Source organism: Onychomys torridus, chromosome 2, assembly GCF_903995425.1.
Source record: "Onychomys torridus chromosome 2, mOncTor1.1, whole genome shotgun sequence".
Taxonomy (NCBI): domain Eukaryota; kingdom Metazoa; phylum Chordata; class Mammalia; order Rodentia; family Cricetidae; genus Onychomys; species Onychomys torridus.
The window spans coordinates 77,590,914-77,616,439 of NC_050444.1; the positions used below are offsets into that span (position 1 = coordinate 77,590,914).

Sequence of the window (25,526 nt, forward strand, 5' to 3'; positions counted from 1 at the left end):
CCCCCCCCCAGTTTCCCTTTCTGTCCACTGTACTCCTGCTGGTTCTCAAGGTGCATATGAAGGGAGCGTCCCCTTTCTGAAGGCCCCCTGATCCCATGAGTAACTCTGTGCGTTCCTGCAGAAACTTGTGTCTCTCTGAGTCTACGGATGTATCCTAGGGTTGCTCATTATCTACCCGTTTTGAGGCACAGCATCTTCAGGCGAGCAGGTGGATATGTGATGAGCACAAGTCACTCTCCTATTAAGATGAGCTTTACTCAACATCTAGCTAGTGTCTTTGCTAGAAAATGGACAGCTGAATGGATCTGGGGGACAGCCAAGAAACAAGCCATGGAGGTTCAGACTAGATGGAAGGATCCTATGAAGACTGAAGAAGAAAAAAAATTCCAAACAATGGTTGGTTTTCAAATACAGAGTATAGAACAATGACAGCCTGTATTCTCCTGTCAGGATTCCATATGCTTCTATGCAGATTTCTTTTTCTCTGTGGTTCAGGCCTCCACGTGTCAAGTGAAGGAAGGGACTGTCCTGGATGACCCATCTCTGCAGAGAAGAGATAGTCCCACAGTACTGGCTACCAGGGACTATTCAAACAAGTCAGAAGATTTGATACCTCAAGAAAAATGCTAGTGGTACCACAATATCCTTGGCCACGATGGCTTGATACACACCTGAGCCGAGCCTGGGAGCAGGTGGTGAGGGCCACCTGGGGACCTGACAAGGTGCTATGGGGATCTACTCCAGGGTGTAGACTCCTAACTCATCTGGGAGTCACAAGGGCATCTTGTTTGGGAAAGCAAAAAGGAGGACAGTGTAGTCCCAGAGTTTGGAGTGCGTGAAGCCTAAAGGGGAGGCTCTGGCCTGGTGGCCAGCACAGGCTGGAACCTGCCTCAAAAAATGGGTGCTAGACCAGTATTTATGGAAAAACAAAGTGTCTGCACATAAGGGAGCCATGGAACAGGATTCTATGACGGCAAAGAACCCAAGAAGGGAGTTGGGCATTTCAACATGGGTTTCTCCTGAAGTGTAACGAGGCTGCCTCAAAATGCAAAAGAGGAGTCCCCAGCAATGCTCTACAGCTTGTGCTGGAGAAGGGGTGTACTTGGGGGAAAGGATAGATAGAATTCATGAAGATCCTGTACTCTGTGCTCACTAGTCAACAGTTCTACTAGCCTCTCAAGGAGGCTCCTGAGTCTGGCCTACAGGACTGTATCAAGGGAAGCCCTGGTCTCTTTCTGTCTCTCCTTGTGCACACAGACACCATCTCTGCGGGTGCATCTCTTACCACAGCCTGCTGTCTGCTCTAAGACCCTGCAGCTGCTCTCTTCCGTCTGTCTGGTGGATGTGAGATACGCGCCTCCACTGGGTATGAAAAGCCCTCTCTCTGTTTTCCTCCAAAGTCAACCACATATGGCTTCCAGCTGGAATGGGGGATGGGAGGGCCTTCTTGCTGTCCAGGGAAATTCAATTTTTATTTTCTCCACCAACCCTAAATTTGGCTTACCCCCAGCAACCCACAGAGACTTTTCTAGGCCACAGTAGCAGCAGGGCTCCTGAAATTCTAGGCCAACTGTGATCCCCACTGCCCAGACTGGTCTCACTTGCTTCATGGGCTCCTGTCTCATGTCACCAGCCACAACTGCCAACCTCCTTGTGGTGCAGCAGGCCAATGGCCTCTGATGGCCCTCTGCAGGAGGACTGATGTCACAGGAAGAAGGAAGGAGAATGGAAGTACACGGGGCTCTTTTCCTGCTGTGGATTTTTTCATAAGGCAAGAAAATGCGAAGGGGCTGGCAGCTGGCAGGGCAGGGCTCAGGAGGTGAGGGTGCTTGCTGCATATGCCTGGTGACCCAAGTTCAATCCTTCACACCCAAGTAGGGGTGGAAAGAAAGAACCAACTCCACATGAGTACTATGATCACACACACACACACACACACACACACACACACACACACACACACACATTCATTCTATCTCTAATAATAAATAAAAATATTTTTTAAAAGAAAGAAAATACTAAGGATTTGGAAGGTGGGGTTCCGTGGGCTTAGGATTTTAACTCCCTTTCTAGCTGCTCTCAGCTACCTCCCAAGCCTGGATACACCCAGAGTCCTGACTCACAAGCAGATGCTCACATCTGAACACAACCCCTTCCAGAGAGAAGATGAATCACCCATAAGCACACGGGCTCAGAAAGTACCTCTAACTTACACCTATTTGCTACCTGAACTGAGGCCCATTTTAATTTCCTTTCCTTTTAGAATTCCCCAAGTCTTTACCAGAAAGATCACTGTATCTTGCGTAATAAAATCGCAGTATGGAACAAAGTTTCTCGATCGTTGTAAGCCAAGACAGAGTTGAAAACAGCCCAACATACAGGCTTTGTTTAAATTGAATACTGTTGCCAGGAACGAGTGCTCATTAAGATGAAAACCTGGAATCTGGCTATCTGACAGGAAAAGAAGAGTACAGAATTCTCATTACCTTCCTTCACAAACATCCATCTTCAGTTGTAAGAAATACAAATGCCTAGGAAACAAGGGGGGTTGGTTAACGAGTGTTCAGAATGCAATAAGTGAGCAACAACAACAAAAACGGACATTTGAAAAACAGGACATATGCAAATACCATTTTACCTATCTGAAAACTGCCTAGGTGCCCTGTGCTAGGGAGGGCCGAGGGGATGGATGGAATAGAACTCAAGGGTGCCCCACCTACTGCACGGGCCTTCTTAACTAGGCATGGGGACCCACAGCATTCAGTACAAGCTGCCCCCCCACACACTCACACACTCACAAGCCACTGTTCTACTAAACACCGAATGGGCTTGTACACCACTCCCCACCTCCCACCTCCGTCTTGGCTGGGGTGCAACATCCGGCTGGTTTTTTTTCCTGTATCCTAAGAACTATGGGTGCTGGAGAAAAAGTATTGGTAGCCTAGTTGCCAGGACCTAAAAGCAGCAGAGTCAGCATTGAAAGCCCAGAGCTCTTCTGGGGGCAAACTGTTCCAGGCCCCTAGGCCTTGCAGGCTGCATCTTTGCCCTGCGGCAGATAGGGAAAAAGGAGGCCAACATCAACAGCCCTGGCAAGGCCAGGAAGTACCGTGGAGGCATTTATATTTAGGGACGCGGCATACATGTGACGCTTGGCGCCTATCCCCTACTCTTTTTTAAAACCCAGATTCAAGCAGGATTGACATTCCAGGGTCTGGCCAAAGATGACAAAAGGGAACCCTCTTGAAAGCTAATACAGACAAGCACAGAAGTGCTGGGTGCAGGAGAGAGCTCACTCACTCTGGCAATCGAAACAAACCAGTCTCATATTCCTTGGGGTGGAGAAAGGTCAGGGAGCTGGCTGTTTTGAGACCTGGGTGCTTCAAACAGTATTGCAACCTCCTATCTGCAGCCTGGGGCTGGGTGCCTGGTGCTCTGCGACTTTCTTCCTCATTTCAGCCTCCCAGTGAATCCGTGAGGTGGTAACACCATCCCTGTGGTAACTTATTAAAGCTTTGTGATAAGGAACTTGTAAATAAGAAAGTATCACACTACAAAGTTAAACAGACCTAAAGACTATACATGTCAATGAACTGTCCACAGTCAGAATTGCCAGTCTGGGGAGATGGGTGGCTTTCCTTTAACCTGGACATACATGCTGTGAGAACAACGTCTGTGTGCTGCATAGAAGTCATTATTACGCTTAGGCTCTATTATCGACGCTCTGTATTGTGTTGAACATTGGGCACGGATAGATGGTATTAGTCACACAGGCATATGAGTGGTTAACCTTTCTGTCAACTTGACTGGATTTAGAGTTGCCATGGAAACAGACATCTGGGTGTATCTGATGGCGTCTCCAGGAGGTTTAACTGAAAATGGAAGACCCTCCCTGAATCTGGTGATGAATAACAGGACTGAGGTCCCAGGGTGAACGAAAGGAGAAAGTGAGCCGAACACTAGCATCCAGCTGCGCTTCCTGACTGTGGTGGGTTCCCTGTGATCAGCTGCCTCACACTCCCACCGCCATGCCTTCTACTGTGACAGACTCGATCCTCCAGAACTGTGAGCTGAAACAAACTCTCTTCCCTTAAGCAGCTTCTTCTACTTAAGGATTTGGTCAGAGCAAAAAGGAAAGTAATAAAATACTTGTGCTAATTCATGCCCACTCAGTAGTGAGATCAGCTTTTCCGCCTAGGAGAACATAACCAGTTCTTTCTAGTCGGTTTCTATGTTTATCCAAACTAACATTCAACCAGAATTAAGTGTTCTCTCTTCCTGGAAGGATACTGAGAGAAAGAAGAGAGGGGCAGAGTTCTAGTTGATCCACTGATAAAACCTGGGCTTTCATTGATGGACGTAAATGAGGCCATGAACATTCAGAGATCCTTCACCAAATGCCACCTGGTCCTTTGCAGAGCAAACCCGAGTCAACCCCTCAGAATCACATGCAAAGAAGTGAGTCATGGGATGCACCCCAAACTCGGGAGGCTTTATCCTGTTCCCCAAGGGGCTCAAATTGTAATTAGATATTGTCAGTAAGTGGGATGCTGCTTACAATGATCTAAATTTATCAGTGACAGCAATGGCAGAGGCTTCCAATAAACAGACATGTAAGTGCCCACGAGGATAAAGGGAAGCTACCAATGGGGGAAACCTGGCATGTCTAACTTTAGAAATGCTTGACCCCCTTTGAGAGTGTTCTCCATCCAGATCCTGTGATGGCTAACTGTCAATCTGACCCAAACAACAATAACCTAGGAAAGAAGTCTCAATGAGGTAGTGTCCACATCATCTTGGCCTGTAGGCGTGTCTATGGGGACTGCCTTAATTAAGAGAATTAAAATGGGAAGATGCAGACCATTGTGGGCAGCACATTCCCTAGGAAGGGGTTCCTAAACTGTGTAAGAAATTGAGCTGAATAGAAGCAAGCAAGCGAGCATGCATGCTCTTGACTGTGGACATGAGATGACCAGGTATTTTGAGATAGGGTATTGCTATATTGTCTAGGCTGGTCTTAAAGTCCTGTGCTCATTTCTCCCCTCACCTTCCTGCAGTGATGGGCTGTAACCTGGAACTGTGAGTGGAAACAAACCCTTTCTCTTCTGTGTTGTTTTTTGACGAGGGTATTTTATCACAGTAACAGAATTTAAAATGGAATAGACCTTAACTTCAGAGAAAAACAAACAAACAAAAACAATGACTTGGTTGGGGATTTAGCTCAGCGGTTGAGCGCTTGCCTAGTAAGCTCAAGGCCCTGGGTTTGGTCCTCAGCTCTGGAAAAAAACAAAACAAAACAATGACTTGTCTCCTTTCCTAGATAAGAAACAAAACCACCAATGCCATCATCACTACATTCCTTCTTTCTTTCTTTCTTTCTTTCTTTCTTTCTTTTTTTTTTGGCAGCAGTGGGAGGTGGGGGTTGTGGAGTGGGGAGGTGGGGTGGTGGTGGTGGTGGTGTTTAGTTTTTCAAGACAGAATTTCTCTATATCACAGCCCTGGCTGTTCTCAAACTCACAGAGATCCACCTGCCTCTGCTTCCCATGTGCTGGAATTAAAGGCATGTAACCCCACGCCTGGCCCTTCTTTGATTCTTGGGAGCCAAATTTCCTTAAAAGGAAACTCCTCTTTGGACAGGCTGAGAACCTAGAGCATAAGACTGCATGTGCCAGGAATATAGGTAAAATCTTTTATATACATTAAAGAATAAAAATCAACCCAGTGTGTGAATTAATGCAGGAATCTAAGCCCAGTGCTAAGAAAAAGATAAAACAGTCCCAGCTGCCCACCGGAACACTACACTGCCCTAGCTCCTGCTGAGTGAGACACCTGGTCCCCTCTGCTCAGGAGGAAACAGCTAGAGTGGACTGTACACCGTGCACCTTAAGGTGGGAGTGAGAGTGGGATCAGAACCAGTGACTTTGAAGAGTAACTCACCTGTAACGCAGGCAAGGATAAGAACTAGTCCATCACACAGCTCCAGCTAAAACCTGCTCCCTCTGGCCCCGCTTGGGTCCCGTCCCTGCAGCTACTCTGAACACCTGAAGGTGGCCTCACTTCTCCACAAGCCTTCTCTCTACCCTACGTTTCCCTAGCTGTCCCTTGGGGACAGGGAGACTCACTCTACAAGGCCTTGGGTCTTTCCCGTGGGTATGGAAGCTGACGGCCATCCATGAAGGGCACTGGAAGGGACCATGAGCTAAGGCTGACCCTGGAAGCGTCCCCTCAAGCCCTTCTATTCAAGAGCTTGCGCATGTAGACAGGGTGTCACACACCTGAGGCTCCAGCATCCCAGGAATGAGATAAAGTGGGTGGTGACAGTCACTATACATGAGCTGGAACTTTTTTAACTGAGTACAATCAATTTGGTGAGCCACAATGGTCACTTACAACAAATAGCACGTGTACATATATAACTCTTCCAGGTTTGTTTCTTGTTTGTTTTCGAGACAGGGTGTTGCTATGTTACCTAGGCTGGTCGTAAAGTCCTGTGCTCAAAGGATTCTCTTGCCTCTGCTTCCCCAATTACAGGCGTGTGCCATTGTGTCTGGCTCTTCATGTAATCGTAAAGCATTCCTCAGCCAGAATCTGCTATTTCATATGGTTCTGGGAGAACCTTGGTAAGGTAGTTTAAAATACATCCTGACAGATGATGCCACCAGTTTTGTGTCAATTAGCTTATGACATGACATGCTGGGTTGAGTGTCTCAGCACTGTCCCTAGTTACCAAAGTAAAGAGTTATGTGGGGGGGGTGGTGGTGGTGGTGGTGGTGGTGGTATGGTGGAGTGGTGGTGTGGTGGTGTGGTGGTGGTGGTGTGGTGGTGGTATGGTGGAGTGGTGGTGTGGTGGTGATGGTGGTGGTGGTGTGGTGGTGTGGTGGTGTGGTGGTGTGGTGGTGTGGTGGTGGTGGAGTGGTGGTGTGGTGGTGGTGGTGGTGTGGTGGTGTGGTGGAGTGGTGGTGTGGTGGTGTGGTGGTGTGGTGTGGTGGAGTGGTGGTGTGGTGGTGGTATGGTGGAGTGGTGGTATGGTGGTGGTGGTGTGGTGGTGGTGGAGTGGTGGTGTGGTGGTGGTGGTGGTGTGGTGGTGGTGGTGGTGATGGTGTGGTGGTGGTGGTGTGGTGGTGGTGTGGTGGTGTGGTGGTGTGGTGGTGGTGGTGTGGTGGTGGTGGTGTGGTGGTGGTATGGTGGAGTGGTGGTGGTGGAGTGGTGGTGGTGGTGTGGTGGTGTGGTGGTGTGGTGCTGGTGGTGGTGGTGTGGTGGTGGTGTGGTGGTGGTGGTGATGATAGTGTGGTGGTGGTGGTGGTGTGGTGGTGTGGTGGTAATGGTGTGGTGGTGTGGTGGTGTGGTGGTGTGGTGGTGGTGTGGTGGTGTGGTGGTGTGGTGGTGGTGTGGTGTGGTGGTGTGGTGTGGTGTGGTGTGGTGGTGTGGTGGTGTGGTGGTGTGGTGGTGGTGTGGTGGTGTGGTGGTGGTGTGGTGGTGTGGTGGTGTGGTGGTGTGGTGGTGGTGTGGTGGTGGTGTGGTGGTGTGGTGGTGGTGTGGTGGTGTGGTGGTGTGGTGGTGTGGTGGTGGTGGTGGTGGTGTGGTGTGGTGGTGGTGTGGTGGTGTGGTGTGGTGATGGTGTGGTGTGGTGGTGGTGTGGTGTGGTGGTGGTGTGGTGTGGTGGTGGTGTGGTGTGGTGGTGGTGTGGTGTGGTGGTGGTGTGGTGGTAATGGTGTGGTGGTGTGGTGGTGGTGGTGGTGGTGTTGGTGGTGGTGTGGTGGTGGTGGTAATGGTGTGGGTGGTGTGGTGGTGGTGGTGTGGTGTGGTGTGGTGGTGGTGTTGTGGTGTTGTGGTGGTGGTGTGGTGGTGTGGTGGTGTGGTGGTGGTGTGGTGGTGTGGTGGTGTGGTGTGGTGATGGTGTGGTGGTGTGGTGGTGTGGTGGTGTGGTGATGGTGTGGTGATGGTGTGGTGGTGTGGTGGTGGGTTGTGGTGGTGGTGTGGTGGTGGTTGGTGTGGTGATGGTGTGGTGGGTGTGGTGGTGGAGTTGGTGGGTGTGGTGGTGTGGTGGTGTGGTGGTGGGTGGTGGTGGTGGTGGTGTGTGTGGTGTGGTGTGTGGTGGGTGTGGTGGTGTGGTGGTGTGTGGTTGGTGGTGTGGTGATGGTGGTGGTCCGGGTGTGGTGGTGGTGTGGTGGTGTGGGTGGTGGTGGTGGTGGTGTGGTGGTGTGGTGGTGGTGTGGTGGTGTGGTGGTGATGGTGTGGTGGTGGTGTGGTGGTGTGGTGGTGTGGTGGTAATGGTGTGGTGGTGTGGTGGTGGTGTGGTGTGGTGGTGTGGTGGTGGTGTGGTGTGGTGGTGTGGTGATGGTGTGGTGGTGTGGTGGTGTGGTGGTGGTGTGGTGTGGTGGTGGTGTGGTGGTGTGGTGATGGTGTGGTGGTGTGGTGGTGTGGTGATGGTGTGGTGGTGTGGTGGTGTGGTGGTGGTGTGGTGGTGTGGTGGTGTGGTGGTGTGGTGATGGTGTGGTGGTGTGGTGTGGTGTGGTGGTGTGGTGGTGGTGTGGTGGTGTGGTGGTGTGGTGGTAATGGTGTGGTGGTGTGGTGGTGTGGTGGTGTGGTGGTGGTGTGGTGGTGTGGTGGTGTGGTGGTGTGGTGGTGTGGTGTGGTGATGGTGTGGTGGTGTGGTGGTGTGGTGGTAATGGTGTGGTGGTGTGGTGGTGGTGTGATGGTGTGGTGGTGTGGTGGTGGTGTGGTGATGGTGGTGTGGTGTGGTGTGGTGGTGTGGTGTGGTGGTGTGGTGGTGATGGTGTGGTAATGGTGTGGTGGTGGTGTGGTGGTGCTGAAAGGATTCAAAGCAGCATGCACTTCACTGTGGATTCCTAAGGAGCCACCCAGGCCTCCCATATACAGACTTCACTTTTACCATAATGATAAACATAGTCCAGTGACAAGCCTGCCTCTGTGGAGAAAGAGGCACATACACAAGAAAGAAGAACAGTAATAGACGAACAACTGGCCTTTAAATATATTAAAAGCTAAAACATGACCATGTCGTTGCCATTTAAAAAGAAGAAAGAAAAACCGAGAGAGCAGTCTATGTCTGAGTTAATGGAGCATCTCCTGTGGGATTTTTCTCCATAAAATGGGTTTCAATAAACCAGAACAGCTTCGCTTCTTCCCAGGGAGACAGTTTCCCTGCTAAGAACAACAAAGGGACACATACCAGAGGGTACAGCTTGGCCATGTGGCGGGGAGTGGCTGGCATGGTCTTCCGTCCCAAGGCAACAACAGTTTCCTTCTCTTTTTTAAAAAAATATTTATTTATTTATTATGTGTACAGTGTTCTGCCTACATGCCGGAAGAGGGAACTGGATCTCATTACAGATGGCTATGAGCTACCATGTTGTTGCTGGGAACTGAACTCAGAACCTCTGGAGGAGCAACCAGTGCTCTTGACCCCTGAGCCATCTCTCCAGTCCAACAACAGTTTTCTTACTGCACCCTTGCACGCCCAGTTTCCCCACCCAGAAAACCCCACTGCCAGGACCAACCAGAGCAGTACAGCCTGCAAGCCTCACGGGGTAAACAGCCCCTATCACCACCCCTTATCTGTCTCCCAAACTTCCTGCCCCTGCCGACTCACACAGCAGACAAGCTGGGTCCAGCCAGAACCCAGCTCTCCTTCCTCACCCCCGCAAAAGGGGACCTGATGGAAAGTTCTGGTTACAGCTAAGCCTTGTCATCCTCAAAGGACTTTATTCCAGCCCCTCAGAGTCCATACTATGTGTCCCATGGGTGACTGCTCTACTCCATGCCTGCATGAGAAGAACTGACTCAGCATCCTTAATATTCACAACATTTACCAGATAGGAGGAGGTAAGAGAGAGGGTACCCACATGCTGGGAATTATGCCAGTTTGGGTCTGAGAGACATGGGCCACAAACTGAAAATAAACCTGCCGATTAATTTTCAATCTATGTACCCCCAATTTTTTCTTGGATCATGATAGTTGGGGAGGACATACCCAAATCAAGTTATGAGTCACAGCTAGAAAACAAAGCGCACATTTTTGGTGGCTACTGATTTGCATATACTAGATAGAGAACTTCAAGAGAAAAGGGTTATTACCTGGTTTGTTCCTGCTGCAGTGTGTTGGGATCAGGTATAAAATATCTTACTCGAAAATGCAGGGTACAGGGGAAACCTCCTATAACATTTTTCAAAAACAAATTAGGTTTTCCCTTTAAAAAAAAAAAAAGTCAATGTACATAGTTGCTACTGTCCTATAAAGGGAGCACTTTTTACTCAACCCCAACATTTACCATCATGAAAGCCCCGATTTCAAGTCCGGAATATGTAAGTTAACAGTTCAGAAGTCCCCGTGCACACCAAAAGTACTCATATGGTGCTGCCCAACTGCGGTATTACCCACATCCGGCTGTATATCTGCCGTAGGGCCCTGTTCAAACAATCATATCCGTATTAAGAATGTATAAAAGCCTTAAAACCAGCATCTCTACCTAAAATCCACAAGGAACTGAAGCAGCTTGTATTTACATAGCGACTTATGCTCTTCCAACATTTCCACATAGCACCTAGAACTCAAACACCACCCTGGCTACCTGCGGGCTCGGTGGGATGTTTTACAGACAGGGAGGTAAATGGCTCTCCTGACTAGACCAGAACATTCTGTAACACTGAATCAAGTTTTGACTTGATGTTCTTTAAACTGGAAAAAACATCTTTACAATTCCAATGCAGAGCCTGTGTTACAATTTTAGTGCAGATCACAACACTCATTGTGACCCTGAGTGCTATACTCAGATATGACTCAGGCATCAACCCCGAGGGCCAGTTTGGGATAAAACTAGTAGTCACGTGTCTGATAGAAGATCTGACTGTTGCCAAGACTTGGGGAGACCCGACCTTGATGACTTCACCCTGTCTCTGGCACTTGGTAAATGTGCCCAGGTCCTGTCTACGGGCTCACATAGCACTTCGATGCTCCCTGAAATCCAAGGTCCTTCTGTGATCTGCCCAGCTGGCTAATCCTTCTGCTCATCTCATCCTCTGCCTTGGTTCATCCTGGCTCCACTCTGCCATCATCCCTGAGTTCCTTCCTTCCTCACCTCTGGGCTGGTGCTAGAAGACTCTTTAATGGTGGGTGGGTGGGTGGGTGTGCCTTTGTATATACACCCAGCTACCAGTGGGTGGCGCTAACTCTATAGCAAAGTTTTCCATCCACTGTCTGTCTCTCGCACCTCCAGTCTCCGCCTTCCATCACTGGTTACTTTGGTGTTTCAGGCGTGGTCTCTTTGTCTTTCTTGGTTCTTCTGTGGACTCAGAGCACGTGTGTGTGTGTGTGTGTGTGTGTGTGTGTGTGTGTGTGTGTGTGTGTGTGTGTGTGCACGTGCGTGCACATGTGAGTATGCATAGTACTATCATAGAACTCCTCTTTGACTTCTACACTGGACCATGAGAGCAGGGTTCAAATCTGGTTTGGACTGTATTTCCCAGGCTTAGCACAGTGCTTTGCCTTGGTCTGAACACTAGGGGTGTGTCAGAGAGAGAATGGCAGACAGCAGCCACCTAGGCCTCATGGGACTGGCCGTCTCCTGTGTGTCCAGCATCATGAATGGGACAGAGAAGAACGCAGTAAGAAAGAAGTCCTGAGAGGCAGCTGGAAACACCTCACTGTGAGGTAACAGGAAGAGTGCTCAGCGCAGGAAATGAGAGGGCAGGGGGAGGTAGCGCTTCCCTTTAGGTGACAGGAGATATCCATGGAACCCTGAGGAATGGCAGGATACAAAGGGAACGGACTCTGGGTCAAGAGGAGAAGCACTCACTGCAGAGGGAAGAGACTGAAGGGCTGTACAGAGGAAGTCCTGTAGACTGGTCAAGTGCGTCTGGGACAGCAGACACCTGTCAGGGCCAATGAGAGCCCCGGGGGAGCTGGGCTGAGAAGGGGTGGCCAGAGGGTAGGCTGGGCATGACTGGAGTAGCTTCTCACTGCGGGCAACACAGGGACCCACTCGGGATGCATGAGCCAGCATCTGTGCTGTTGGAAAGCAGGGGGGTTTATGTCTGTTTCCCTTCATGTTTGTGTGTGTGTGTGTGTGCGCGCGCGTGCGCGTGTGTGCGGCTGTCTGCATATGTACATGGAAACTACAGGCTGACATCAGGTATCTTCCTCCATGGCTCTCCATCTAATTTTTTGAGACAAGGTCTCTTACTGAACCTGGAGCTCATCACTTGGCTAGAGGGGCTGGCCAGCAAAGTCCAGGAATCCCCCTGTCTCAGCCTCCCAGCACTGGGATTATAGGCATACATCACAGTACCCGGCTTTTTAAAACGCTGGTGCTGGTATACGAACTCAGGTGCTTAGGTTTGTACAGCCAGCACTTTCAGCAACTAAGACATCACTCCGGCCCTTTTACGTCTCTCTTTCTCATCCTGGGCTGAGAAGGCCCTCCTTCACCACTTCCTCCCTCGTTCAAATAAGTGAAGGCTCCCTTGTGGGCTGCCTCCTCTCCCCTCACCCTTCTGCACAGCTGGGATCCTAGGGCTGCTCTGACGCTCAGTTGAAGGATCTCTCCTGGCCCGGCCCCCTTAGGTCTCCGAGGACACAGATGGCCACACACCTCATGACTAACCCAAGTGAGATCATACCCACCTTTCAGCTGCTTCCTGAGGGGTTTGCTTGCCTCAAGCCATCTCTGTTGAGTGAGAGAACATAAGCTATGAGACCAGCCCAGGCAGGCAAGCAGCACTTCTTATGTGTGCACACTTACAGGGGAGTCCACTGGGTCACCACCATGCTGCAATCCAAAGTACTCCTTCTCTGTCACGCCCAGGTGGCCGTATGCCATATCCAGAAGTGACTGGCCCAAATCTTGTTTCTAGATCAGAAAACATCAAGTGGAGAAAGTGTTAACATGAACTAAGAACTGGAAGCAACATTGTTGTTTGTTTTTCCTGTGGCAAAGGAAAACAAAATCTTCAGAGTTTATGAATATATACTTCCCGGAGTAACAGACGCATTAATAAATTTCAGGTTACAAGGGTGCAAGAGGGATACAAAGTAGGGTTACAACAAACAATGTAAATATGATTTCAGACACTGAATTTAGGAGACTGGGGAGAGAAGTAAGTCAGTAGAGTACTTGCCTTGCAAGAGTGAGGACCTGAGTTCGACTCCCCACAACCCATGTGTGTATGGGGGAAGACTCATCCTTGGAGCTTGCTGGCCAAGCAATCTGGCCAAATAGGAAACCTTCAGGTTCAGTGAGATCATGTCTCAAAAAACTGAGGCAGGGGGCTGGAGTAGTTGAGTACTTCCTACGCCTGCAGAAGACTAAAGTTCTGTTCCTAGCATGCAAGCTGGGAAGTTCACAACTATAGCACGAATCTTAAAAGTTCTCACCAATTCCTCAGCTGATTCTGCTTCCTCAGACTAGATGCCTCTCAACTGAACTGCTGCTCAAATGCCTAAAAGCTTAACCAGCCAGAAGCTTCTAGTTTCTTGTCTTCACACCTTATATACCTTTCTGCTTTCTGCCATCACTTCCTGGGATTAAAGGCGTGAGTCACCATGCCTGGCTATTTCCAATGTGGCCTTGAACTCACAGAGATCCATGCCTCCAGAAGGCTAGGATTAAAGTAGTGAGTGCCACCATTTTCTGGCCTCTATATCTAGTGGCTGTTCTGCTCTCTGACCCCAGATAAGTTTATCAGGGTGCACAATATTTTGGGGAACACAATATCAACACACACAACTGTCATAGAATATTATTTTAAGATGCATTACATTTGTTTATGCTGTGGAACATTTGTTTAATGATGCAAAGATGTGCTGCATTTTTGTTTTGTTTTGTTTTTCGAGACAGGGTTTCTCTATGTCATTTTGGTGTCTGTCCTGGATCTCACTCTGTAGAATAGGTTGGCCTTGAACTCACAGAGATCTGCCTGGCTCTGCCTCCTGAGTGCTGGGATTAAAGGCATGCACCACTGCCACCTGGCTTTGCTGCATTCTTTTATGTTGCATTTGATTAACTCTGTGAAGCTGTGTTACTGTGCCTGTCTAAAACACCTGATGCTCTAATAAAGATCTGAACAGCCAATAGTGAGGCAGGAGAAAGGACAGATGGGGCTGGCAGGCAGAGAAAATAAATAGGAGGAGAAATCTTGGAAAGAGAAAAGAAAGAGCAAGAGAACAAGGAGAGGAGGACATTAGAGACCAGCCACTCAGCCAGCTACAGAGTGACAGTGAAAGATATACACAAGTGAGAGAAAAAGGTAAAATCCCAGAGGCAAAAAATAGACCAGATAATTTAAGTTAAAGTTAAGGAAAGCTGGCAAGAAATAAGCCAAGCTAAGGCCTGGCATTTATAAGTAAGAATAAGAGTGTGTGTGTGTGTGTGTGTGTGTGTGTGTGTGTGTGTGAGAGAGAGAGAGAGAGAGAGAGAGAGAGAGAGAGAGAGAGAGAGAGAGAGAGATTTATTTGGGAGCTGGGTGGTGGGTCCCCAAAAGAGTAAAAAGTAAAAAAGCAACCTACAATATTTTGGTGTCCAACATGGGGCTAGAGTAAAAGTAAAACCAACAAGACACAACCTATAACACCAGCAACAGAGGACCTAACACCCTCTTCTGGCCTCTGATTGCATGTGCACTATTAACACAGAGACACATTAAAACAAAAACAAAAAAACCTTAGTGGGTGCACATTTTCAATCCCTGTTCTCAGCAGTGAATTTGAAGTCAATCTTATCTACATAGTGAGACCCTGTCTCAAATAAATAGAAAGACAGATAAAATGTTTAAGAAAATAAAAATAAGGTGGAGGACAATAAAAGAAATCACCCAATATTGGCCTCTGGCTCCACCTATCAGCCAACCTGGCTGACTTATCAAACTCCAGGTCAATTAATGCCTCTGATGGATTCTGAGAAGTAACATCAAGGCTGTCTTCTGACCTCCACATGCATGAGCGCGCGCACGCGCGCACACACACACACACACACACACACACACACACACACACACACACACGGCACTGTGAGCTTAACTTAGCTTTCTAAGTTGCTTCCATCCCTTAGCTGAGGTTCTCCAGTGACTTCTAAGTTGGAAAACTCACGCATTACACAGCAAACACGCCATGACCTGCTGCGGATTACCCACAGCAAACGCTAATCCCAGGTCAGCTCCTGTTGGCTGCTTGGGGCCCAGCTGCAGCTCCTTCCCCTGGAGGAACCCGGAGTGTGCAGGCAGGAAAACTCTCCACTAACAGCTAAAAATACTCGAATGCCATCCAAAATACCCTCAAAGTGACTTGGCCTGTGGCCCCCTCTGGGATTATCTGCCCTGTTGCTTCTCGGTCATCTGAAGTGAGAAGCCGGTGGGGACATTCAGCCACACTTCACTCCAGAGTGGGACTCAGCGACCTGCTCCAGTGTTTATGGGGCAGCCTGGTATGGGCACTGGGACAGCGCTCCAGGAAGCACCTCAATCCCTGCTCGGCTGTGGAGGTGGTGACTAACACGGAGTGTCAAACGCTGTCAAGTGCTTTGAACCAGTCGAGACATGGTAGACAGATTCCTTAGAGGGCAGCATGAACAGTGGGGTCCACCAGGGGACAGGGATAAGGAACCCCTCTGTGTTTAGGGGGACAACAGGGTGGAGTGTCACCCTCTCATCTATCTAGTGGGCCCACCCAGTTTGAATGTGATGGCGCAGACAAAAGATGGCCTGGGGCAGGGGGTGGGATGAGACAGGCACACAAAACCAGCATGGAGCATTTGGGAGAGTTCAGTCTCTATTTTAAGAGGTCGATCTCCCAGGAATGCTTTGAACCCAACCATTTAACTCAGGACAATGCACGTCAGAAATAGACAGGTATAAAGAGGCTCTCCCTGGGAGCTTCTGAAAGCAGGTAATGTGTGGAAAGTGGGTCGCAATGACCAAGGTGGGCAGAGTTAGGTAACTTAAGGACATTCCTGCGGCAATGTCTTCAGGGTGACTTCATGGAATTTGGTCTGTTGTGTGAGAGAAAGACACTTGCCTATTTCCAGAAGGCATCACCTGTATCCTGAAGGCTCCAGGGCCTGCCACCATCCATCACAAGAAAGTCTATGGGTGTAAACAATACAGCCCACCCATTCCCCCAAGTTACCAGTGTGTGTGTGTGTGTGTGTGTGTGTGTGTGTGTGTGGTGTGTGTGTGTATGGTGTGTGTGTATATGTGTGTGTGGTGTGTATATGTGGTGTGTGTGGTGTGTGTGTGTGGTGTATGTGTGTGTGTGTGTGTGTGTGTGTGGTGTGTATTTATATGTGGTGTGTGGTGTGTGTGTGTGGGGGTGGGTGGGTGTGGTGTGTGTGTGTGGTGTGTATATGTGGTATATGTGTGTGGTGTGTGTGTGGTGTGTGTGTGTGGTGTGTGTGTGTATGTGGTGTGTGTGTGGTATGTGTGTGTGTGTGTATGTGTGTGTGTGTAGGTCAAAGGTTGATGTTGGGATGTCTTTAGTCACTCTCATATCATTTTCTGGGACAGAATTTCTCACTGAACCTTAAGCTTACAGTTCCAGCCAGACTGGCTGGGCAGGGAGCCACAGGGGTACTCCCATCTCCACCTCCCACGCCCAACCCCAGTGCAGGGTGACAGCCATACACATCGTCAGCCAGTTTTTCTGTGTTTGCTGGGGATGGAAGTCCTTATGCTTGCAAGCAAGCACCTTACCGACTGAGCCATCTCCGCAGCCTGGCAAACATTCTCCTAATGTATCAGAGCTACCTTCTCACCTTAATGTAATTATTGCTTATACATTTGGGGATATAATTTATGTGACTTTGATTTACTATGTCATTAGCAACTGTAATTTATTGAACATCAGCAAAGATAGGATACCACATTCACTTTGCTTCAACTCGGCAAAGTAGCCCTCAACATCTGCCTTGCCAATGAGAACCAGGCACTGAGAGGCACCATGCCCAGCATTCCCACACTAGGCACTGAGAACCAGGCACTGAGAGGCGCCATGCCCAGCATTCCCACATTAGGCACTGAGAAGCAGGCACTGAGGGGCGTCATGCCTGGCATTCCCACACTATCCCCCAGCAGCTATCTGACCATCTGACTCACATCTGTGCAACACGAAAGCCCTGTGTTCTTGCTGGATTGAGCCTCTGGCCTCTGAGCTACAGAATCCAAACAATCAGGTATCAATTCTGTTCAATTCTCTTCCTTCCCAAAAGAATTCAAACAGAATCAAAGCCAGGTGTGGTGGCACACACCTTTAATCTCAGCACCTGAGAGGTAGAGGCAGGTAGATCTCTGTGAGTTTGAGCCCAGACTGGTCTACATATCAGCCAGACCATCAGGGGATAGATATACAGTGAGACTATATCTCAGAAGAAAAAAAAAAAAGTGCAGCACCAACCAGAGCAGGAAAACAACACATCAGAGAGCCCTGCCAGCGAGTCCTATTGGCTCCATCTTCCAGGGGCCTCCTTCCAGCCAAGCCCATAAGACTGCTCTGCCCGCCATCAGAACCATCTCAGGGACTTCTACTGTATCTCTCAGTCCCCTCCCTCCCTGGCTGCTGGGGACTGAGTGACCCTTAAGTCAGGCCATATCCAGTGTGCTCTACATTGCCCAGTGGAGAAGCCAGCATGCCCAGGTTCCAGCCGGCCTCCCATCCCCAACCCTGCTTGGTCCCTCTGACCTAACTTTTCTCTGGCTCTCCTCCCTTGGGGCTCACACTGTTCCAGATGTACAGGCCTTCCACCATGTGGGTCCCCGGCTTGACGGCAAGCTCCTTTACTCACTCAGCCATCTTGCTCTTCCCTTTCTAGAGATTTCTTGAGACACTAAATGACAGCTGAAGAACTGAGCTGGGCAGTGGGGAAGAAGGCTGGGAAACAGGTCCCCACTAATCACTGCCACTGTTTGCTGGCACTTGAGTCCTGGGTGCCGCTGAGGACGTTCTCATATCCATGGCGTGGGGCAGCTGCCCTGGCCATGGTTTGGAAGAACTGAAAATTACCTTCTGCCTGCACCAAGTCAGTAATGGAAAAGATGAGAGGGAGAGGGAGAGGAGGGGGAGAGGGGGAGAGGGAAAGAGGGGGGGAGAGAGAAGGGGAGGGAGGGAGGGAGAGGGGAGAGGGGGAAGAGAGGGGGAGAGGAGGGAGAGGGGGAGAGGGGGAGAGGGGGAGAGGGGGGAGAGGGGGGAGGGAGGGAAAGGGGGAGAGAGGGAGGGAAGGGAGAGAGAGAGAGGGAGGGAGAGGGAGGGAGAGAGATCTTGTGACTGGGTAAACAATGCAAAGGTAGTGGTGCAAGCCTTTGATCCTAGGCAGAGGCAGGCCAGCCTGGTCTACAGAGTGAGTTTAGGCCAGCCAGGGCTCCATAGTGAGAAGGCAGGGTAGTGGAGGGGTCTGACTGTTTTCATTAAGGTTTAAGTGCTATGGCCTTTTCTGGTCAATACCACCCCCCAAATTGTGTTTGTTTTAAGACAGGATGTCATGTAGCCCAGGCTGGCCTCAAACCAGCTCCTCCGGAGTCCACCTCCCAAGGGCTGACTCCCAGGCATTTACCACCATATCCGGTTTGTCTCCTCTATCCCCTTTCTCTGCACCAGTGACTTGGGGCTGGACTTCATGCTATCAGGCCTGAGAGACACAGAGACGTCCTGGGCATGGGTGATGTGTGCGCCCGGGTGTGGAGCCAGCTGGAGCAGCTGCTGTGCTTGCCTCTCACAGCTGCTTACGTGAAGACCCGAGATCAAGGGCTCCGAGCACGAGCCAGGCCTTTGGGAGTCCCGCCAGCCATGAGGCTGACCATCTCACAGAGCACAGCTGCGTGCCCAGTCCTGTGCCAGGACACCCGTCCTGTCCTCAAGGGGTTCACCGTTTAGTAGGAGACTTATACCCTAGTAATTTTTACTATTTTTAAAATTGCAGAGTCACATGGGCTCCACACATCACGTACAGAGCGTAGTCATCCAAGGGCCAGCTCTGCCTAGAGGGAGAGGATGGGGGCATCAGACACATCAATGCTGGGAGACACCAAGAGATTCACAACCCTCAGAAGAACCGAAAAGGTGAGACGGGGCAAAGGTTGCGAGGCTATGCCCAGCCCAGTCTCACCATAGGAGACCCGAAAGCTCAAGCTTTCATTGTTTCAGTCAATCTCTTTTTCATTGTGTAAGCCAAGAACTGAAAACTATTTACGAGGATTTATGCGGAAAAAAAAAGTGGAGAACTTACGTTAACTTTAAAGGTCTGTACCAAGCCATCTAAAAACCGTATGCTGCAGATGACCTCGGATCGGGTTTTCTCTTTGGGTAATTCAGAGGTTCGTATATTATTAATTCTTCCACCCAACGCGCGTAACCGGGAGGTCATAACGACCGCTGAGTAACCTGTAATATAAGACACCTGTCAGTGCTTTCAAATGCAAAAGATCAAGTCCCACACAGTTCCTCACACGGGGTAGCGTGGCTCCTCACAGCCTCAGCTGCAGAAACTGTAGGTAGAAGAACAGGGTAACAAACCATCTTTGCATTTCACGGTCGACTTCTAAGCCAGTGGTTCTCAACCTGGGGGTCGAGTGATCCCTTCACAGGGTCACCTAAGACCATGGGAAAACAGATATTTCCACTATGGAGTCATAACAGTAGCAAAATTACAGTTATGAAGTAGCAATGAAAATAATTTTATGGCTGAGGGGTCACCACAACATGAGGAACTGTATTAGGAAGGTTGAGAACCACTGCTAAGCAAAACCTGTTCTTGATGATGTTAGGTCAAGGAAATACATGGCTTATTTATTTGTTTGTCTTATTATCTCCAAGGTCTGTACTTTTTCATTTTCCAGAGCTTAAGTCATACCTTAGGCATTTGTATGTTTTATAAAACTAAGCATGAAATAAATATGATATAAAACATGAAAATGCTGGTTAATAAATTATATTAAAATTAAGAACTTCTACTTTGTAAAAGGAGTGTTTTAGAGGATTTATTTTATTTTGGTTGGCGGGTAAGATGGCTCAGCAGTTAAGAGCACTGGCTGCTCTTCCAAAGGACCTGGGTTAGATTCCCAGCACTCACACAGCGGCTCACAACTGTCTATAACTACAGTCCCAGGGGATCCGATGCTCTCTCCTGGCCTCCACAGGTGCCGCATACACATGGTGCACTTATAGGCATGCAGGCAAAACACTCATATACATAAAATAAACATAAATAGCACATTTAAAAAAAAATCAATATAGTTTAAAAATATTTATTTTATGTTGATGAATATTTTGCATGTCTATACGCATGTGCACCACATGCATGCTTGGTGCCCTCAGAGGTCAAAAGGGACACTAGACCCTTCGGATCTGGAGTTATGGTTGTGAGCCATCATGCGGGTGCTGGAAGTCAAACCTGGGTTCTCCGCAAGAGCAACAAGTGCTCTAAACCACTGATCCAGCTCTCCAGCCCCAAACTTCTTCTGTAAGAGAACATTTATTGAGAAGGCCAAAAAGGCAGTCCCCACAGTGGTGGAGTTGATCTGCAACAGATCTACAAAGACTTAAGTATTCCTTTAGCTCCAAGACAGCAAAACAATGCAGTAGGAAATGGAGAGACGGCTAAGCAGTTAGGAGCAGGGACAGCTATGGTAGAGGACCAAGCTCTATTCCAGCGCCTGCATCAGGCAGCTTACAATTGCTTGTTAACTCCAGCTCCAGCAGATCCATTGCCCTGCCCTCTTCAGGCCTCTGAAGGAACTGCACACACCTATACTCACACACACATATCTGCAATTTAAGAAATAAAAATAAAAGACTTTTTTTAAAAAAAGCGGGGAGAAATGAAAGGAAGCACTTAGGCAGTTGCTTGTCAAATAAATGCAAAGTAAAGCCACAAAACAAAGTCCCCCGCACGTCCACTGCAGGACGATGAGTTAAGGCTGACAACGCTGTGGAAGGTGTCCAGCTTTTCCAACTTTCGCTAGCTGCTGCAAAGAACATACACTAACACAACCACTTCGGGAAATTGTTGGGAAATATCTCCACCAAGATGAACACACACATGTCCTGTGACACAGCAATCTCATTCCTAGGTATGTGCCTAATTGAAAATAACAACAAAACTACATCATATTCACAAAAATACATACACAAAACTCTTTATAATATAACAAATGGGAAGAGACCTAAATTGCCATCAGCTGTAGGATGGATACATTATAGCATGTGTTCGGACCATGCACCTGTATGCAGCGAAGGGCAGGAATGAATTCCTGCTGAGTGCAACACTGGTTTCTCTTTAATGTTACTTTGAGTCAAAGAAGCCAGACACAACATTTTATGTAAAACACAATACCATGTATAGAAAGTTAAAAAATGGGCAAAATTAATCAATGCTGTTCGAAGACAAACTAGTGGCTACCTCTGGTGTCCAGACTGCTTTTGTATGTTCATATGTGTGCGTGCGTGCGTGCGTGCGTACGTGTGTGTGTGTGTGTGTGTGTGTGTGTATACCTGGAAGTTGAGGCCAGAGGGCAACAGAAGTCAATGCTCTGTGACTTCCTTAATCGCTCTCTACTTTGTTTTTCACATTTAAAACGCGCACGCGCACCTGTGCATCCATGTGCCACAGTGAGCCTGTGGAGACCAGAGGGCAACTTGCAGGGGACAGTTCTCTCCTTCTACCATGTCGGTCCCAGGGGCTGAACTCAGACTTGAGGGCAGACACCTTTACCTGCTGTGCTGTCTCACCAACACCAACCCTCTATCTTTATTCTATCTTTTAATTAATTGATTAATTAGAGACTGGATCTCTCACTGAAGCCAGAGGTCGCTGATTTGCCCAGGCCAGCTCCCCGGCAGCTCATCGTCTTCCTGTCTGTCTCCCTACTACTGAGATTACAGATGTGCGCTGCTGCACTTGGCTTTCCATATAGGTGCGGGGGATCTGGACTTTGGCCCTCACACTTGTCTGACAAGTAAGGCTTCAGGCTGGACTTGGTGGCGCATGCCTTTAATCCCAGCACTCAGGAGGCAGAGGCAGGTGGATCTCTGTGAGTTCGAGGCCAGCCTGATCCACAAAGTGAGTTCCAGGACAGCCAGAACTACCAGAATAGAGACTTTTTCTCAAAATGAACAAACAAAAAACACCAGAAAGAGGAGGTGGGAGCATCAGAGGGCAATTTCAAATCTGACCACTGTGTTTTGGAAGAGTAAGCAAACTGGTTTTGCCAAGAGCTCAATAGTGGGACTGGTAGAATAAAAAGAGATTTGCAACTGAGCATACAGCCATAGCATCCCTGCGGGTGTGCTGAGGGCCTGGACCTCGACAGAGGATACAGGAAGCCTAATTCAGCATGGAAGGGAGAAAATGTGATTAACTGGTTAAGTGGAAGAGCAAATGCAGATGCAGCTTTTTAAGAGCACACGTGGCCCTCCCTGAGTCCTGCTTCCCCTCTGTGGTACTCACTCCTGGTGCTACGACAAGTCCCGCCCCTTCAGGGACACCTTCCAGTGTCTCCCAGCCAGTCATATAGGGCGTTATAGACTCCCAATTGTGCTCACTGTAATTCTACCCTTACAACTCAGCGTGTGCTTCTAGCTGTTTTCCACTACACACCAAGCTCCAGGAGGGCAGGAATAAGGCCTGTTTCCGTTCACTGTACCTGTGACACCCCGCTCCCATGGGCGATCCATTAAGTACTCAAGTAAACCAATAATAAATGCACAGGAGCACAAAACAGAAGGCCAAACAATCAAAGTCTGGGAAAAACAACGTTAGCATGCGACAGGCAAACTCAGGCTGACTGGAGCAGAGCAGGCAAGACAGAAAGACGGGGCGAGGGTGGATGGAGTGGAGATGCCCTTCAGTTCCTGCTTCTCAGACTGCAAGGTGAGTAGAGAAGCAAGACTGTGTGTGGTCTGAGCATCTGTCTGAATGTCTCAGTCTTCCAAGTGATGCTCAAGTTTGTCATCCGGGGTCTGTCTGCTCTCGGGGAGCAAAGCATAGACACCCAGGAAGCCTGCACCAAACGTCAGGGCAGAGAAGACAAACGTGTGTTCCTCCGCTGTAGAAAGGAGGGCAGAGCAGACCAGAGACTGAAAATCAAGTCTCTGGGACAGCAGGGACCACTGACTGGCTATAGGAAGAAGGAGCAGTGCATTGAGTCCCTGTCAATACATGTAAGGCGTTCTAGGGAAAAGTTCTAGCTTTTACAAGTAGCTAGCTAGGCCGGGTGGCGGTGGTGGCAGCGCACGCCTTTAATCCCAGCACTCGTGTGGTGGTATTGTGTTCCCCAAAATATTGTGCACCCCAATAAACTTCTCTGGGGTCAAAGAACAGAATAGCCACTACATATAGAGGTCAGGAAATGGTGGTACATACACCTTTAATCCTATCACTTGGGAGGCAGAGATCCATTCGGGTCTCTGTGAGTTTAAAGCCACACTGGAAGCAGTCAAGCATGGTAACTCATGAAGTGATGTCCCACCTTTAATCTCACGAAGTGATGGCAGAAAGCAGAAGGGTATATAAGGCATGAAAACCAGGAACTAGAGCTGGTTAAGCTTTTAGGCTTTGAACAGTACAGTTCAGCTGAGATTCATTTGGATGAGGACTCAGAAGCTTCCAGTCTGAGGAAACAATATCAGCTGAGGAATTGGCAAGGTGAGGAAGCTGTGGCTTGTTCTGCTTCTCTGATCTTCCAGCATTCACCCCAATACCTGGCCCTGGGTTTGATTTTATTAATAAGAACTTTTAAGATTCATGCTACACACTCGGGAGGCAGAGGCAGGGGGATCTCTGTGAGTTCGAGGCCAGCCTGGGCTACAGAGTGAGTTCCAGGAAAGGTACAAAGCTATATAGAGAAACCCTGTCTCAAAAAAGAAAAAAAAAAAAAAAAGGTAGCTAGCTAGGACAGTAAATCTCAAATATTAATAAAAAAAAATTCCTGGCAGTTAAAACACACACACACACACACACACACACACACACACACACACACACACGCGCGCGCGCGCGCACATACACACACACAATCACAGAAGATTCCACCCACCCACCCACCCCCTCCACCATGCCCTTTTGAATAAAAATGTCACTGGAATCAGGGATGCATTTTCTGAGTAATACAAAAAGTTATCAAAAGACAACAAATGTGTTCCCGAATGCTTTATCCCACATGCAACTGGAAATGTCAATTCTGTTGCTTGCTTCTTGTTTGAAGAATCTCAGGTGAATTGTGCTTTTCGGAAGATCCCGCAGCACCATTATAAAGTATAGTATTAACGGGCAGTGCACCTCAGCACTTCCTGGGGCAACTTTTGAAAGTGATGCTTTCGTGGGTCCTACCTCCCATGGGGATTTGGCACAATGGGCCTTTGGGAGCCCTCAAAGGGCAGATTGGAGGTGAGGTTCAGACAGCAGCTTTTCACATGGCTGGCCTTAGAACAGAGCCAGGTCTACAGAGCAGGCCTCCTCACACAGACCCTGGACATAAAACTAACAGGGACTTAGGAGGAGCCTGGGAATGAAGGCAACATGAACCACCCACAGGCAGGGTTCAAATCGATGTCCCCCCAAACAACCTCTTATTCCTGTGCCAGTGTGGGGATCCTACCCCTGGAAACTGAACCATGGTTGATGATGCTCCCCAGCATGGTCATAGATTATAGTCAGAGAGACTTTTCCCTCCTCCCTGATTGTCACACCGAAGGCCTTGGAGCCTAAGGACAGTGTCATTGAAAGACACTTTATAAAAACCGCAGAGAGGGTTGGGGATTTAGCTCAGTGGTAAAGCGCTTGTCTAGCAAGTGCAAGGCCCTGGGTTCAGTCCTCAGCTCTGGAAAAAAAAAAAGAAAGTAAATGAATTTTGCTGGGTGGTGGTAGCGTATGCCTTTAATCCCAGCACTCGGGAGGCAGAGCCAGGCGGATCTCTGTGAGTTCGAGGCCAGCCTGGGCTACCGAGTGAGTTCCAGGAAAGGCGCCAAGCTGCACAGAGAAACCCTGTCTCGAAAAACCAAAAAAACCAAAACAACACCCCCCCAAAAACAACAACCCTGCAGCAGAGTGTTCTTCCTGTGATTGTCCCCAAAGCAGCAAACCTTGATAAGAGCTTGCCCAAAGCTAAACTACACATTATCAAGCCAGGAGGTGGTTCCAGATTGTCTTGAAATTGTATCTTAAACAATCTGGTTGGACAATAGATGCTGACTAATTGCCCTGTTTCCTGTACCGCAGCAATTGGGGAACTCGAGGTTTCGATGGCTTCCTTTATAAGCCTCTTAATTCTAAACAATGCCAAAACCCAAACAGGAACACACTGGCCTCAGTAACCACAGACCATCACAGCTGCAGGTGATACCATTGGTACCATGGGAGCCATGCCTATTTGCACAGTGTTTCAAATCAAAGAGCTACAGCTTTTGGATAGCTGGAACACTCTGTGGGTTTTACTGTGATTCAGATCTTAATCAAAGATGAGATTCGGAAAACATTTATAGAAAAAGCATGATCTCATGATGTATACAGCTGGGGCTCAGTAAATACTGCAAA

General features: G+C 48.8%; 1 protein-coding gene across 1 annotated transcript in view; it reads right to left on the reverse strand.

The window, feature by feature from the left end:
• Ptpn3 (protein tyrosine phosphatase non-receptor type 3) overlaps positions 1-25,526 on the reverse strand; it is a 122,683-nt gene that overhangs the window by 66,875 nt on the left and 30,282 nt on the right. Inside the window, exons 2-6 of the mRNA XM_036178776.1 lie at positions 19,224-19,378; positions 12,759-12,866; positions 12,641-12,683; positions 10,096-10,174; positions 2,487-2,531 (exon numbers count right to left, since the gene is read on the reverse strand). Coding sequence (XP_036034669.1) covers positions 2,487-2,531; positions 10,096-10,174; positions 12,641-12,683; positions 12,759-12,866; positions 19,224-19,361 — 413 coding nt within the window. The 5' untranslated portion in view covers positions 19,362-19,378. The remainder of the gene's footprint in view (positions 1-2,486; positions 2,532-10,095; positions 10,175-12,640; positions 12,684-12,758; positions 12,867-19,223; positions 19,379-25,526) is intronic.